This window comes from Camelus dromedarius, chromosome 6 (genome assembly GCF_036321535.1).
Source record: "Camelus dromedarius isolate mCamDro1 chromosome 6, mCamDro1.pat, whole genome shotgun sequence".
Lineage (NCBI taxonomy): Eukaryota > Metazoa > Chordata > Mammalia > Artiodactyla > Camelidae > Camelus > Camelus dromedarius.
In genome coordinates, this window is record NC_087441.1 from 15,526,916 (window position 1) to 15,544,494 (window position 17,579).

General features: G+C 43.2%; 1 protein-coding gene across 8 annotated transcripts in view; it reads right to left on the reverse strand.

The window, feature by feature from the left end:
* Window positions 1-4,290: 4,290 nt before the first annotated feature.
* SASH1 (SAM and SH3 domain containing 1) overlaps window positions 4,291-17,579 on the reverse strand; it is a 217,236-nt gene continuing 203,947 nt past the window's right edge. For all 8 annotated transcript variants that reach the window (XM_064486597.1, XM_064486596.1, XM_031456509.2 and 5 more), the window contains 3 exons: window positions 10,314-11,449; window positions 8,849-8,980; window positions 4,291-7,707 (listed from right to left, as the gene is read on the reverse strand). In XM_064486597.1, the coding sequence (XP_064342667.1) occupies window positions 7,444-7,707; window positions 8,849-8,980; window positions 10,314-11,449 (1,532 nt within the window). In that variant the 3' untranslated portion in view covers window positions 4,291-7,443. The remainder of the gene's footprint in view (window positions 7,708-8,848; window positions 8,981-10,313; window positions 11,450-17,579) is intronic.

The window sequence follows — 17,579 nt, forward strand, 5'->3', positions numbered from 1 at the left end:
AGCAGTTCTGGGATCTTCTGGTTTGCTGTTTTCTTTCTATGGCACAGATGCTCACGTGCTCCAGTGAAGCCTTTGGTAGGTAGAGAGGGTCTGCCTTTTTATCGATTTACTCTGCCACTAGCCATCTGCATATGACCTCAGCTACTATCACCCTGTGGGTCTGTTTCCTCACCCCTAAACTGAGATTAAAGTAGACCATCTCCAGCTTTAACATTTAGGATTCAAGGGCTTGTGATTCAGGGACAGTCATTCATTTAACAAATACTATGTGTCAAATGTAGAGGTTCAGACTCATCAGAGAGGAAACGTGTGCCTTCCTGGACTTTCAACTGTAGCATGAGGAGACAGCTAAGAAGCAATACACGTAACAAAGAAAGAAATTCTATAGTGTGTTAGGTAATCAACGCCTCCCGGGGGCCAGGGGGAGGGGAAGCAGGTATGAGAATCAGGAGTGGTGCAGATGAAGGCTAGGAGAGGGTGCAATTTTAGGTGATGGAGTCAGGACAGGACTTCGAGAGATCTCCCTTTGAACAGAGACCAATGGGAGGAGGCCAGGACACGGTGAGTCATGCAGATTTTCTGGGGAAGAGTGTTCCAAGTGAGGAAAACCCCTACAAAGGTGAGGTGAGATCCTGACTGCTCTGTGTGAGGACCAATAAGAAAGCCTGTGTGGCTGAATTAGACACAGAGGGCATAATGATGGGGGAGACCACATAGGAAATGGGAGACAAGGGGGTATAGCTCAGTGGTAGAGTGCGTCCTCGGTGTGCACAAGGTCCTGGGTTCAATCTCTTGTGCTTCCATTAAGGGAAGAAGTCAATTGAAATTAATTATAGGAACGGGAGACAATTACACAGAACCTGGCAGGCCATGGCGCGCAATTTATCCGACTCAAATGGAAAGGCACTGGAGGATTTGGAGCAAAAGAGTGACGTGAGCTGCTCTATGTTTTTACAGGGTCTGCTTGGGTTGCCAAAATAAAATGCAATAGATTGGGTGACTTAAACAACAGAAATTAAGTGAGATGTTGGCGGAGGAGGCCTGTTTAACCTAACAAAAAATAGCTGGGACGGTGTCAACATGTGGTTTGCTCTTATTGTAATAAGCATCCTGTTAGTTAAAAGCATTACATTTCTTCTTAAGTAATCGAAGCTTGGGATTCCATCTTTTACTCTAAATGGGCTCCTCAAGGTGAAACAGAGAGATCGCTGTGGGAGAGAGGAGACCCTGGGATGGACGTCTGAGGTTCCTGACCGTTCAGCGGGTTGGGGAGGGGCACTGAGAGGTGCTGCTGGAAAGGCAGACCAGGGAGCATAGGAGTGAGAGGCAGAAACTTGGGAAGGGCAGCGAGGTAGGGACAGAGAGGACGAGGAGGTCGGGACAGGGACGTGGGCGCTGGATTTGGAAATCAGGGCCTTGCTTCCAGTGGTGGCCTCAGGTGCATCAGGGAGCAGTGGGCTGGGGAACCTATGAAGGGTAAGGAAGGAGAGACTATGGGAGTAGGAGTATTTTTCCAGATATGAGTCTGTGAAAGGCAAGAGAGAGGCGGGAGGCGGGGGGATTATCTAGGTCAGGGAAATGTGGAGTTGAGAGAGAATTTTTAAAGTGAAGAATGATGAACACTGATCTGGTTGATCTATCGTTCTTCACAGGTAAAAGCAACAAATAGCTCTGGCAAGAAAAGGAACTTTCTGGAAGAACCCCATGTAGCCTACTGCAAAGTTCTTCAATCTGAGATTCTTTCTAGTGGGCACACGACCCGGGATAGCTTTAATAATGTTTCTAAATTAATATGGTCATAAAATTGATCTGCCTGAGGATACATGCTCCTGACACCCTTTTCCTTTCTCTTTCGTAAATTCTTCTATCTCACACACACATAAAGCAAAATATTATTTAAAATGTCTGGGGCTCCCAACAATTGGGCAAACTTGAAATAACTGGGGTTACAACATCTTCTATAATCAAGGGACCATGAGGCAGCCACCCACCCCTGCCTTCCAACTAATGAGAGACATTTTTATATTTTATCATTTTTAATCAAAAATTGTGATATATCTGTATATTGATAAATTCATTAATAATAATCATGGTCAGGATAACTAAACCCAGAAATTTTTTTGTTGTTACAAATAGAGCCTAATGATCAGATAAAAAGAAATTAAACTTCAATTCATAAGCATTTTTATTACAGGGAAATATGATAGGATGATCAAAAAGACACTCTCACATAAAAAATACATTGCATTAGGATAAAAATGTGTGGAGGAAATAGGATGGTTCTAGGCTTTCAAGGAGAAAAGGAGAGTAAAATTTTCCTTTGTCTTGTGTGCTTTCAATGGACAATGGTAGGTATCAAACTGCTGTGGTATTTATTTTCCACTGGATATATGTATTTTTAAGTAATGTTGCAATTTTATTTTAAAATGCAAACATTTACAGAATGCTGGGAATGTGTAGTCTTACAATTATTTAAACTTATGGTTTGGAACTTTCAGAGGACAACTTTAAGATGTGAAGGGAATGTTTAGCTTGGGGATATTATTTTAGGGGTACATGAGTAACGATGTTTGATGGCCATTGGCACAAGGGATCAAAGGAAAGCTGGACAAGGAGGTTTGGGTGCCTCAGTTCCTGAGCTTCGTGGGCTCTGCTGGCACCACCAGCAGTTCAGCTCCAACCCTCTGGGCAAACGGAGGCTGAACGGGGCTGTGCTCCCTGCTCAGAGGGCGCTGGGGACACGGCGACCACAGTTGCACTAGGATTCGCTGAAATGTGGGGGGTTCAGTTCTCCTGAAGGAAATACAAAGTGTGGTTATCCAAAAGGGGGGAATTGGGACCAGCCTGGGGAAGACACCAACAGCCTATTGTAACACGTTTGAGGGGAAAGGCCAGAGAAATGAGGGAATACTGAGGATCCAGTGTTGGGGGACAGCGCGGGGTGGGGTTGGCTGTCCCAGAACAGGATTCTGAGCGCAGCTAGGATTAGACAGAGGGAGGGACACCTCTTTTGTCATGGCTGGAGTGAGAGGAAAGACTAGGGGAGGAGGTGGGGGAGTTTTGCAAGTGGGCTGAAAGGAGATCCAGAGAGATGGCCCAGGGGATGGCTTCTAATTTTGCTATTAAATGAGGGAAGAGATGATGCACTCATGATGATGGCCAAGCAGATCAGGAGTCTGGGGACACAGAAGATATTTTCTCAATGATTTTCTTGTTCTTTTTAAGATTTTGTGGTTTGTTTTTTTTTTTTTTAACCAGAGTCTAGCGCTCCCCGCACATAAGCACACAGTTATAATCCACAGGCTACCTCCTCCACCCGGCCTTTTCTCCCCCTAGACAGTCAGTTTCCCACTGGCTCCCACAGCTCTTTGTACACATCTATCAAAATTTTAAATCCACATAACTTTAACACAGCAATTCCACCTGCTAAGAGTCATAGGTCATATTCATATTCATAATGGCTTTTTTATAAAAGCAAAGATTGTCATTTCAGAGAACTGGCTAAAATTATCTGCATAATATAATACCGTGCCAGCCTTTTAGGAGAATGGAGGGGTATGGAGACAAAGATCTCCATACACTGAATTTAAAGCAGGGTGAAGAGGTGTGGAAAAATGCATCTGCAGTTACATTTACAAATAACCAGAGCATTTCTGGAAAGATATGTAAACACTGGTTACAATACTTACCTGCAGTGTGAGAAACAGGTGGCTGGGAGAAAAGACAGGGTACAGGGCGACTTACTGGTTTGTCTCAAGTGCACATAGTACCTACTCAAAGTTTTTGTATTACAGACACACTCCCTCCTAATAAAAATTATGTTTTTATATCAACTGCGGTATACCAATGTTGAAAAAGGATTTTTGTCAAGTTGGTTAATTTCTAGACTATCCCAATCTGGATTTTTTTTTTTTCCTCCCTCAGTGGAGGACATAAGATTGTTTCCATTTAACTCCATGATACTGGGCAAGTCAACCACCTGTGTGGACTCAGACTCTTCATTTGAAAATGATAGGCTTAGACTAGAGATGACTTCCAAAAATCTCTCTGTGGGCTAAGATGCTGTGATTATATGACTTAATAATGCAGTATTTGTGGGGGAAAAAAACTTGCAGTAAAGTCTGGCAAAGAGAACCTGAGTGTCAGTGAGTTTTTGTTATGTGGCAGAAGTAATTGTATAGAACAACGATTTTTACAATATGGTTCATTCTGAAAACCACACTTGATAAATTCCCCTTCATTTCTACTCCATTTACCTTGGCATACCCAAGGAACAACAAAAGAGGCATATTCAACTGAAGAAATTTATTTACTTTTTTTTTTCTAGGTACATAGATGACATAATTATAGACAAGTTTTGATACATAGGAAAACCCTTCTGTCCACCTCTTTTTGCTAAATGAATCATCACAATAATTTTTACATTTTTTAAAACAATACACAGCTTTCTCGGGCTGAAGCAATCGCGAGGACATGTTGGTACTGGTATATTACAGCTACTTACAATGTTTAAGAACAGCAATGGAGAAAAATAAGTTATTTAAATATTGATTTCATATACAGAAAGTGCAATGTTGTTAGTTGTTATATAACTTGCTTGACAGTTTCTTGTTTCTAATATCAATTTAAAATTGAGATAACTTGGACAGACTACTATATTTTTTTTTCTGAAAATAATACAGTACACACATGCAGCATTGACTTGGTGAACTGACTTTCTTTTGCTGCAATTATGAAAGCAAACTTTGCTCTGTCAGGAACTGATTTCCAACAGACTAGTAATTTCCAATCTCACCTATACCCAAATTCAGGAAAGAGAAAAGGGCCTCTGACTAAGGCAAGGCCATAAAAATCTACCTACTTCTTGGTTATCTGGGAATGTCAATAGTGGTTTCAGCTGGCTGCATTTCCTTGTAGACAGCTTCAAAGGAAAAATTACCCATAATGGATGTGTAGCTACCTGAGCCAAACTGCCTCGCCGGGTTTCTTTTGTGCTTTCCAAAGACAACAATTTTCACCCTTCCTCAACATTCTGAACCAAGTGCAATGGATTAAAAAACTGGATATTGCTAAAGCCGACCACCTGTCTTCTAAAGTCCAGGCAGCCCCAAATCACCTCAGTCAAATGTCACACACAAACATTCAGGCTTTTCTAGGATCAAATTAAAAGTTTAAAGCAAAAGATCAAACAAATACGAAAGATTAAAAAAAAAAATTTTTTTTTTAAAGCACAAGAAAGTAAAAACCACCTCAGACCCCACAGATTAGGAAGCCCTTCCCACTGAAAATTATCCATGGTCCCTGAATCTGACTTTTCTAGGCAAAGGCAATGATTTCCAAAGAAGAATGACAAAAATAAAGTTTGGCATTCTCAAAAACTCATACTCAAAAGTTCCCTTTTCTGGTGCCACTTTTACTTAAGTGAAAATCTTACAAGGAAAATGAACTGACACTTGGAAGTTCACGGACAATTCCCCCCCTCTCCTTTGTGGTCTATTATTACCTGACTTACATCTGGTCTTCAGCTCAGCTTAGACACTGAGGAGGCTCTCTCGGATGTCAGGCTGGGGTACCGAAAATGCAGGCTCAGGAGACCGTTTTACAGCGTCCATCTCACCACAGCACCGGAAGGTCCTTTCAGCAATGGTTACAGGAGAGCCCTGCAGCCTCCTGACTTTCTGAATGGACTGCTCTCACAGGAATGTCACATCCCACATGACAAAAATGGGCTGTTTTTAAGAGTTCAAGAGAAATTTGGCAGCTTTAGCTTTTTCTTCTGCATTTCCACAACTTCTTCACATGGCATCTTATAGAAGGTGACTATTATTGAAGAAATATATATTATTTAAAAAAATACATACCAAAAGGCATGAAAAAATATATCACCTGAGAATGTCCTTTTCCTCAGAAACACGGATCCAGGTGTATAAAGCTAAAATGGCTTTGTAACAAATGAAATCACTCCTTTTTTCCCTCCCCTGGGGGAAATCATTTGTTTTAATAAGTAGATGAAATATGATAAAACTTTTTATCAAGGTTTGTGTTCAAAGCATTTCTATTGTAAATGATCACACCCAATGCTTAAAATAGGGCTCATGATAAGAATGTAAAGGAAAATCATTTTGTAAACAATTGGAAACTTTAATAATTTAATTGTCTAAATTTCTGTTTGCTAGAAAACCAGACACTAGACTAAAAGAGGATGCTGTAATCAGTTGGAGAACAACTGAAAATATTCAACTACTTAATACATGACTAATGTAGTTTGCTTGGCTCCAAAATGAACCTTCATTTTATTTAAGAGAATTATCTAAATAAGAAAAGATGGAAAACAGTATTTTAATTATAAAACAAAACAAAATAAAACCCAAACCTTTTAAGACATCTTATAAACTACTTCCCTTAAAAAAAACCAAACAAACAACTTTCTTAAATACTCAACTTTACAATGACTTTTTGCAAAGGTGGTCTGTTCAGATGACTGAATTTTGGAATGGACACGGTCAAGATTCCAAGTCAATACTGCAGCACGATGACCAACACGGTAACAATACTAAACTGATTCAAATGAAAGGTAGTTACCGTAAATACACACATACACATACACACGCACACGCACACACACTCATACATGCTATCTTTCTGAGTTTCAGGGAGCTTTTTACCAGAATTGTAGTTAGAAAACTGAAAGTCAACATGAAATTTGGCTTGATAAACACCCCTATAAAATGAGCCATGTTAGAGTGAGACAATTAGAAAAGCCCATTTCTGCTGAAAACATCCCAACTATGTTAGACGGCAGTCTAAGCTGAAGACTTGGGACTATGGTTACAGAGGAGTGAACATGAGTTAGATAACTGCTTAAAAGCTTACATTAAGGCAAATAAAAGCTGATTGCTAGAAAGCAATTATTAAAATGTCTCTTGTTTATCTAAAGGAGAATAGGACTTTTCTTTTTTTCCCCTAGTGCAGCCACATTTTCTTACTTTAGAACAAGTGAGCCTGGTCAACAGTGTACAGTCACTCCCGAGTCTGTTACTTTGGACTGGCTAATGCGCACCTGGACCTCGGGTGCCCTGCAGGCTGAGAGATGGAGCGGGCTGCGCCTCCCTCTGCCCCCAGCCCTCTCCCAGCACACCCGGACAGACTGCGGGCACAGCATTTGTGGCATGTTGGCATGCTGGTTCTATTGTGTCCTGAAAATAAAAATAAGTGCTTGTCTTTTCTTTGGGGGTCAAACAGAATCTCACCAACTTCCTGGAGGGGGCTTTTCTGGAGAAGAGAGGCTCATCGGTCCCGAGCCAAGACTTTGAGTTCTGCTGGCCACACACTGGGCCTTTCTTCTGGGTCTGGTCTGCGTGTCCAGCGAAGGAGGAATTGCATCAGCATCATAAACACAGTGAAAGGGTGGCTCTTGTCCAGGGAGGTCCATTTCTGGCCTGGCTACATGGCCTCAGGGCCTGGTGGCAGTTTGAAGAGTCTGGCTGCGGACACGAGCTTGCTTATGTGTCTCTCCTCGGTGATGCCGGCCTCCTGAAGGCAAGTGTGGGACAGAGAAGGCACTTGGCCCAGTGTGCTGAAGCCCGCTTCCATGAGGGCGCTGGCGTACATGGGCAGGCCGATGGAAACCAGCCAATCCGACACGGACGAAACGCAGCCAGGAGAGAGGGGCTTTCTACAGATTTCTGTGAGTCCACCACTTGGGATCTGGATAAACAAAGAAAGCAATTTTATAAAGACTTGACAAGTGCCACTGGAGAGCTCTTTCTCATTTGCCTAAAAGGGACAGTGTTGAAATCTACTATTACTAGACTATCAGAAAGTGATAATGCTAGGGGATGTCAGAGCCCATGACTAGCATCAAGAACTCTTTCTTGACTTCTCAAAGGTGAGACAAATCCACAAGGAAGTGTTTGAGGTTCCAGAAGGTACTTGGAATTAGATCTAACCCCAATGATGTGTATAAGTCTCCAAACTGTAAGCATTTATACTTCTGGCCATTTTTGTGTCCTGGTGGTGACACTCTTCAACCAATGATCCCTATGGTGACTGAACAGGCAAACCTATGTGAAAGTGTGAAAATGAAGAGACTCAGTGCTTCACTTTATAAAGCAGATTTTCTTCCATATTTTGAATCTACATTAACAACCAGAAAACTAAACATGTAATCAACATAGTTATAAAGAACTAAAAATATAATAAATGTTGGCTAGGGCAGGGAATTTATACTTGACTTCTGAGAAGGCCGAGTGCTACACCTTTCAGAAAGGCAGTTTACTCCCAAATGTGCAAATTCTTGAGAGAGTTTGAGCAGTCTTGATGAAGCTAAATCCTCTTGAAGGAATATATCCTCAGAAATTAACCCTGAAATCTATAGAAATTTATTAACCAGGATGTTCTTCACTCGATTATTTAAAATAAAAAGTTGAGGGGGGGAATCTAAATGTTTCAACAGTGAGGAACTACTACACACCTACTAGAACACACACCTACTGGAACACTTTGAAATCTTGATAATATAAAAGGAATTTTAGTAACAGACAAATAGATTCATGATCTGATAACTAAAAACAAAGCTTCAAAACTGCACATGTATTATCCATGTGCAGAGCAATGGCTAGCTGGACTTTTTCACAGGGCTAGGATTATGGATAATTCTCTTTCTAAAATTTATTTATAAAACTTAGTAAGTTGAATACGTATTACTTTGCCCAAGGTGTCTCTCTTCGATAGCTACAGTGAACCCTTGGGCTGCTCAGCGGTGGCCAGAGAGTTCACCGTGAAGCTCCATAGCTGAATGGACTTTAAGACACTGGGGAGAAGGGAGCCCGAAGTGTGGGCTGCTCACCGCCATGCGGTGCTGCTTCCGAAGCAGCTTCACACGGATCTGGTCCATGTTGGTGGCAACGTCCCTCTCAGGCTGATCTAAGTCTTCTGCGTATCTCTGTACCAGGGCCTCGGGAATCCCACAGCGGCCATGCTGCGGGAGAGAACAGACGTCTGTGATCAAGGGTTGCAAGGATCTTTTACCTTCTCTAAGAGCAGCAAACATAAGCAGGATAAGACTTTTAGCTACTAGAAAACAGGACCAAAAGTTTTCATTTCAAGTGAATTTTTTTTTCTTTAGGGACAGGATGCATGTTTCAGAGATACTTTTACATCTTAATTTTTTAGATAGTGATGAGCTCTAGAAAAATGTTTTGAAATACAGTTAAAGCAGAACACAATCATCCTATATTTTGGGGGGGTCCAACACCCTTATCTCACTCTACCTGATCATTTTACAAAATGTTACTGAAGACCGTCTTCTAAACTGGCAAACTTGTGCTCTACAGAGAGTCTACTGTTTGTGCCTCAATTTGGAAAGTTGTACTGCTCTACATCACTAGACCAGCCAGCATTTACTGTACAGTAGAATTCCCACTACTCTCCACTCAAAGGGGTTCATTCACTGAATATCAAGAAGACAGAAGAGGAGTATTTTATTGTAAGACATTCGTGGTCATAAGTTTATAACAAAGCCTCCCAGGAATGCATTACAACAAAACCTGCATTTTCAGGAGTAACATGCACACATACCTACATACATAAACATACAGCTACACCTATTTATTGTCATGTGTTTGTCTTCAAAGTCACTTTGGTACTGGATCTGCTCTTTTTTTTTTCAATTGAGAGATGAATTTTCATTACAGATCTCAACTTTTGGGTACAATAGGGTATTTATTCTGTATAATCTTTTCCCCCATTACCCACACAGATAATGATACAGTACGGTTATTACATCTGAATAGTACTTTACAATTTTCAAAGTATTCATTTTGCATGCTCTTTTTAATATCCCCAGGAGGTAGTTATGCAGGTTATTATTAATTTCATTTCACACAGGGAAATGAAATGGAGGCTTGTTCATGTCTAAAACAAAGATGTCCAGTGAGACATGCAAACTGGACCTTGGGTCTGTTCTGTGCACTAAACCATCCTTTTCAGGAACTGATTCTAGTACTGATTGATAGTTCTCCCCACAAAGGATAGCTGCCCCGGATTAAATACAAACAAGCCAAAGAAGAGAAGAGTAAGGAAAGGAGAGGGAAACCCCGGAGGCTATTTGCATTTAACCTGGGTACCTCGCTCTTGGGTTTATCGAACGCCTAGGGTGGGGCAGCAGGGGCCCTCCTGCCGTGGGTCACCCGTACTGTCACCGGCCATCGGCCCACGCCGCCAGCTGGCCTCGAGGTGGGGGCTTGTGCTGTTCCTCTGGCCTGGGCCCCGACTTTGAAAAGCTCGTGTATTAGGGCCAGGACCTCGGTTACCTTATCAGAATACGGCTCCTCGGTGAGATCGATGCCCTCGGCTCGCAGCTTGTTCTCAGTGAGCATCTCCAGATCCACCCCGCGGGCGCAGGAGGCCTTCCGGGTCAGAGCGGGGCCCAGCCGCACGCCGTGCTCCTGGAGGCTGGCACTCTCGGGCAGCTCCGACAGCCAGGGCGGCGGCCTGGCGCTCTGCGGGCTGCCCGGCTCCGGTCCCGGGGGAGGCCTGGGTGCCACCGGCGGTGGGTGACAGTTGCTGGGGCTGCCGGGGCTGCCCTTCTTAAGGGGCAGGCTGGGTGCATCGGGGCCAGGGATGCCAGTGGGACCAAGAGGGCCAGGATGCAGCCCGTTGGCGAGGCGCTCCCTGCTCTTCTTGGCAGGAACGGGAGGAGGCTGCGTGGGAGGTTTTGCCTGCGTTCTGGCCTCGGGGCCCCTCTGCTCAGCATCCACACCTTCTTTGGTGCCTGGAGGATGATACGTTCCTTCGAGTCCTTTCCTGTGACCCTCAAGAGGCGTCCTTGTTAAACTGTGTTTAACGGCGGGCAGTTGGGCATCACAGTTTTTGGGCAAACATGGAGGGGGTGATGTGCCCTGTGAAAAGGCCGCGATGGGGCCATCCAGTTTCTTAGTAGTCGTTTTCTGAGGCTCAGAAAATCTCTTGCTTTGGGTCAGTAGCAGTGCATTGTCAACAGCAGAATCTCGTTTGGGGCTTTGAACCTTGGTGATGGAAGGGGTTGTCTTTTGTGGCACTTCGGGTACAGTCTGACGGGAGGGTTCTGTCACCTCGCCAGGCACATCTTTTTCGGCATCAGCCTCTCCTTGAAGGTCATCCAGGGAATGGGACCGGGGCCAAGCTTCCACAGTCTGGGGGCCCTCCAGGGTCTCACAGCTCCGGCAGATGGAAACCGGGAGGCTTCTTCGGTTTTTATTCAAATCAGCCACACATGGCGGATCACAGCCCTTGGCGGTGTGAGGGGTAAGACCACCGCCCAGCCTGCTCTCCCCTCCCGGCTTCAGTGCATCCGCTGACTTCAATAAAGGCAAGGTTGGGTAGTTGCCCAGCTGACTCCTGTTGAAAGACTTCAAGCTGGATTCCGCTGATGACTTGGCAGAGAGAAGGCCGGTTTTCCGAGTCTTACCTAACGAGACAAGGAAATATTTCACCATCACATCTTAAAAAGGGAATCAATCAAATTGACATCAAAGGTGTGCTAACGTGATTGAAATCTCAAACTCCTACAGCCCATCGTTGAATTACACTAAGGACATAAAATCACCACCGGGGGATGGAGAGTTACTGTGGTCCTGTTTATTTTTAAAGAGAATTCTTAGTGGTATTACAGGACTCAGGGAGATGAAAGTTAATTGAGTTATGTGGAAAGAAAATATGCTGTGTCAGGCAGTAAAATAAATCTAGGCCTAATGTCTGTTCTTAGCTGCAGTCAGTGTGGAAGAAAGTCGCTCATCCACACCCCATTTAGGAATCGCACTGATGGGATTTCTGTAGAGTGAGTACAATTTCCTAAAGCCACGGTGGCAAAGGGGAGGTAGACTGAATTCTGGGACAAGCTCTGGGACAAGCTCTTTACATGGTAACCACTGCCTTCTCAAACCTTCCTTCAAGCTCTCCCCGCTTTGTGTTCTGTTCAGGTGTGTAAAATGAACGTTTCTCAGAGGCAGTCAGCCAGCCTTGGTACAAATGAGTAAACAAGCTCACGTGAGTATTTTGCCAGAGACAACCTGTAAGATACTGATATGGTACTAATTCCCAGTGATGCAACAGACCTGATTAAAATAAGCTGTCAGACTGACAACTGAGCTTATCAACCAGATACCGTCTACTTAGCTGACAGCTGTTGACTAGTATCAACTGCTACTGCTGCTTGATGAGCTTTACTGAGAATGTGCCATCTAGGGCCAGTGTGCTAAATGCTTCGTTTTCATCAAAAAAAAAAAAAAATGCTTTTCACACACGCTATCATTGACTGCCCTTTGTTACATTTTTGGTGAATACCACTGTGAAGGAAAAATACTGCAAACCATACCAGTAAACAAAGAATGCCGAAACCACCAAGTCATCAGCGGCTGCCCCCACCCATGAAGACAAGCCTGCAGCCCAGCCTCTGCAGCCACTCACAATGGTGCCCTCCGAGGGGACTCAGAATAAGAAAGGACAGGACATTGGCCCTAGATAGCTAGGTGCTTGTCAAAGGAATGAATTGAATCAATTTAAATGTTTGCTTCCTCCCATACATAGAAAAGCACTAGATTCTTTTAACTTGAGATGCCCAGTTTTCTTTAGATAACAAGTAATCTTTCATTGTTCCAACTACCTGGTCTTTGTTGTAAAGCTCCTATATATCCTAGCTCCTCCCCTACCTCTTCGGAGCAGTCCCCCAGAGCGATGTGAGAGGCTGTCATCCCGGCTCGAGTCCTCCCGCCAAATAAAACATAACTCTCAACTTTTAGGCTGAGCATTTATTTCAGTTGACACCATGTTTGTTTGGGCTTTGAACTGGGCTGGGGGAATACCCCAGACATAAAACACATAAGCCAAGTGATCTCAATACTCTAGGCCTATCAAAAAAGATAAAAATCTTAAACCCACCACATGTTTGGAAGAGGCTGGCTCTAATCTCTGAAAAGCCACTATTGTGTAACTTCAGGTTTTCTTCCTCATCTACTGTTTCAGTAAACATTTCTAATTAAATATTTTAACTTAGAATTTTGACATCTCCCCATGAAGCAATCTCACTCTTTCAATAAATAAGCAGCAGACGGTGCTCTGATTTCCCTGGGAGGGGAAGAGAGGGTGTGGATAGTGCCAGCTCTAAAAAGGAAAGAATACTTTTAAGGAAATGAAAGAATCATTTCATTGATAAAAGCTCCACATGTATGCTGCGTAAGTGAAGGGAAAGGAACAAAGAGGCCTGGGGCACTGGGGTATCACAAGTGGTTTGTTTGGCCATTATCGGCAGAGGAAAAACCAGATTCCAAGATTTCACAGCTTTCTATCAAGCTCATTCTAATTGCAAACTGATAATATTAAATGAGCTGCATCAAGTATAAATCCAGACACTGAGAATGATGGATAAGAACCGTCGCCTCCTCAATCAGACTTCACTCATCATCCCATCCTTTAGTTAAGACACAAGTCAACAAGTGAAGTATTTTGCTTTTGGCAAAGCAGGGTCATGGTCGAAGAGCTTTTGTCTTCCTGTATGTATGACAGTGTAGGTCTCAGACCCCGCCTCCTGTGTGTTAGCAACATGACAGGCTAACATTACCAGGTTATTTTTTCATTGTTACATGGAGATCATTAGCCCAGTGTTACTACTGAATATACTGACCGTGGTCCCATTTTTCAGTAATAGAAAAGTCATCACAGATAAAATGGAAAAGGCAAATACCTCTTCAGAAAGCATATCACATTGTACCTAAAGTTTAAAAACCAGTTAAAATAGAAAATTCTTAAAACCACTTTAGTACAAACTTTAGAAATGTGGCTTTCCTTCTTTTTAACTCTCAATGCAAACTATGTGCATAAACCCCACGCTCACAGTATGTTTATGGTGGAAAGATTCCCGAATTCACCAAGGTGAAAGTTTGGTTTGCCAGCTTCTTTAATCTAGTTCCTCAGCAGGCACACCTGTATTCTTTTTAGCATTAAAAAGTCTCTATGATTCTTACCCATCAAGAACCATTTGGAGGAGAACTAACTTACCGAAAATGTTTGGATATGGAAAAAGTTTTCACAGAAAAGAAAAACTTTCAGGACCTACATGAGGGCTCTGATGTTTACTGAAGCTGAGGAGTCACTGGGATCCAGGTGGATTTTGCATCCCACCTTGACCAAGGCTGTCCTAACACCAGGATGTGGGGAGAACCATGATCTTCCCAGATTGATAAAACACTTGGAGTGGCAGGCTCATGGGTCAAAACTTGAGGTCTCCAGAACGCTCAACAGAATTGGGATGAGGGTGAGGTGAGCAAGGCGCCTGGAGGACACCCTGGAAGGAGCTGGTCACTGTCAGTCCTGTAAGTGCAGCTGGTGCCCGAGAGTGAGCGCCTTTCTGAACTCAGCCCCCTAAGCACTCACTTGTGCCCGCCCAGCCCTGCCTTTGGTGCCCAAGATGGCTCTCAAACTATGTTTAAAATCATGATCCACAGTAAGGAAACACATTTTACATTCATCGCCCAGTATACACAGACACATGTGCACAGACAAAAGAGACACAAACACACACACACGAAGATATAGCTGCAACAAAGATCACAAGGAACAACACTAGCGATACCATCGTACCTGTGGAAGAGCACTCTGATATCTCTGTCCTATTTTATCTTACAAAACTGCTATCCATGACCCTCTAAACTGATTTCACAACCCACTGATGAACTGCAGCTGCTGTTTGAAAAGCCTGGCTCTAGCAGGTGCTCAATAAATAGCTGGACACCTGGGCTACCTGATGGGGTTCCAAAGGCAGCTGGAAACTATCAGCCCTGGACGTGTTTCATGAGGTCTTCAGGGGTTTCACAGAGACGTAGGGGAATCCTTTACTACTGTTTCTCATCTTAGGAGTTTGGGGATCACAACAGGAAACCACGAGCCTGACCCCAATCCACTTGCCTCTCCTCTTCTGTTTGAGACAAGGAAGCTACCGGGAACTTCCTAGGGACTGCTTCCTGACTGTCAGGACAGGAAGCAGCAGACAAGACCTGCAGCCGAGAATAGCCCTCTCCCTCCGTAATTGCTCTGCTCTCAGGCCGTACAGCTGAGCCACTGAAGATAACTGCAGCTTGTGCGGCCCTGATGGATGGTCTACCTGGCAAATTGTTTTCCTTATGGACCTAATAGTTCCCAACACTCAAATGTGGGTTTTTACTGCACAAAGAAAAGGACATCGGAGACACACAATTTAGGTTTTATGGCTGCAGGTATTTTAGACGGAATTTATTCACCTCACACAGCAGTCAGCAGAGGCTAACTAGAAACGAGAATGGTGAAGAGGTCAGAAAGGAAAGATTAGGACCGAGTTCGTAATGGTAATAGAATCATCTTTTTTTTGTTTTGTTTTCAGAACGTTCTGCTTTTGAAACTAGTACTTTTTAAAGCAAGAGGATCCTTCTTAATGAAGCTTCACTTATAAAACAGGTCAGAGCTGAAGTGTGGAGGTTGGCTCAAGGCCCAGGGCCACCACTGCTCACCCCACCCAAGGCCCCCCAGGCCCCTGAAGTGTGCAGGACCCTGCAGACAGCAGACAAAAACCAGGGCTTCAGGCAGCATGAGCTCCCGAACCCAGAAGTTACAAACTGCATAAGAGGCACTGGTCTTTTAAACACAACTTGTGTTCATTTCTCCACTCAATGAAAGTACTTTCCTTATAAAACTAGAACAAAACTGTGCAGCTTCATTTAATATTTGAATGAACAAAAGTCTGGGGAGGTACCATGTCCTTAACTGTTATGTGGACAAAGCAGAAAATACGTGGGGAAAAATTCAAGTCTATTTTGAAAATATCTTGCTTTTAAAGTGCTTTTAGTTTGTTTGAATTGGGGACTTTTGGCAATTTCATATCCTCATTGTATACTTTAACACCGCTTTTCAAAGTGAAATTTATGGTGGGCCCTGTTGTTCCAAAATCTGTTTAGTGGATTTCTATGTGCATATAACCATGAAGGATGCAAGTAAACCACTGATTCACACTAGGTCCATGAGACTCAATACATCAACTGAAAACACATGTGCTCTAATAACTTCGCAAAACTAGACCATGAGTAGGGTTGGCCCAACAATGTGAAGTTGGGGACCGTAACTCTGAGCCTCCAGTCACACTCTCTGAGGGAGAAGGAAGGAAGTACCATATTAGATGTGGGTAATTATATTCTGATTAGCTGAAGTTTTGAGATTTTCTTAAAAAAATGAAAGTGTAGTTTTTTGATTTTGAAGTTCTGAGATTTCTTTTAAAACAAAAATGTAATATTTTAAGATTTAATCATATGCCTTTTATTCAGAGATCTAGCTTTTGTGTAAATGAAGTGATGTTTGAATGAAGTCAGACTTTTCACATTATTTTAATATGAATTTGGATATTTTCATACTGTAATGATGATACACTGCTGCCAGGATCTCTCTGCTTATGGAAGGAGTCATTCTGCAACTGGGTTCCCCGTGCAAACAAGCACCCCACTTTCCGCGGGCAGGATCTGAATGCTGAGGGCCACCCTGCTCAGGCTTCTTGTCTAGTTAAGAAGAATTGAGGATGACGATGATACTGAAAAACTAAGACTTCATGCCCTGGCTTTGCACCGTGGTCTCAGACAGGCTCCACAAAATCCTCATATTGAAATGAGAGACTCTAAGTGACAATCCCAAGCACTGGGACAGTCTTGCTCTTCAGAATAAACCAGCAAACAAATAGGCAAAGAGACCTTTTATGGTAGGTGTTGCCTCTTCCCTTGTTCCCAAAGTAGGTCCACCCATTTTAATCTAATTCGTCCATGGTTTGTGAAGGTACTTAAGATAACATATACAAACTAAATCCCTTCTGGCTTGAAGTTTGCCTAAGCCCAGATACCCTTGGCTGATGTATGATGACATTAAGTCATTAGAGTATGGACTTGAAAATGCTTATAGTGTTGGAAAATCAGACCTAAAATATTGTCTACCATTGGCTGAGAGCCGATTATGAGCCAGAGTGGTGCCAGGTGAGAAACATTTCCTAAAGGACAAGAACAAGGGCTTCAGTTACTATTTAATCTTTCTGAGCTTTAGTGTCCTCATCAATCAAATATGCATTGCAGGATCTGAGTGACAATTAGCAACTGTGTGTGTAAGCACTCAGCCAGATTCTGCGCCATTCACAGTCAACGTTTACAGAATGCGAGGTATTATTAATATATTATTACTTTAAGTCTTAGAACAGTCTATACAAGATAAACTCATATTACCACTTCAGAGATGAGGGAGGGTGGGGGCGGTCAGGGACAGAAAACAATTTGACTAAAGCCTTCAGCTATGCCCTATGCAGGTTCAAACCCCAGGTCGCCCCACTCTATACCCCCACGGCTCTTTTCATGATCCAGGTGGGCAGCTAAGCCTCTACAGGTTGCAAGACAATGGAAAGTTTAGTGACCCCTTCTCTGACACACAAGTTAAAACTCTTTCCATTTACGTGCTTCATGGGATGGAAGAGTAACTGACGGAAAGACCTCCCTACTCATTTCTCAGCATCATCAGTTGCCTAGGTTCTTGAGAGATGTTCCTCC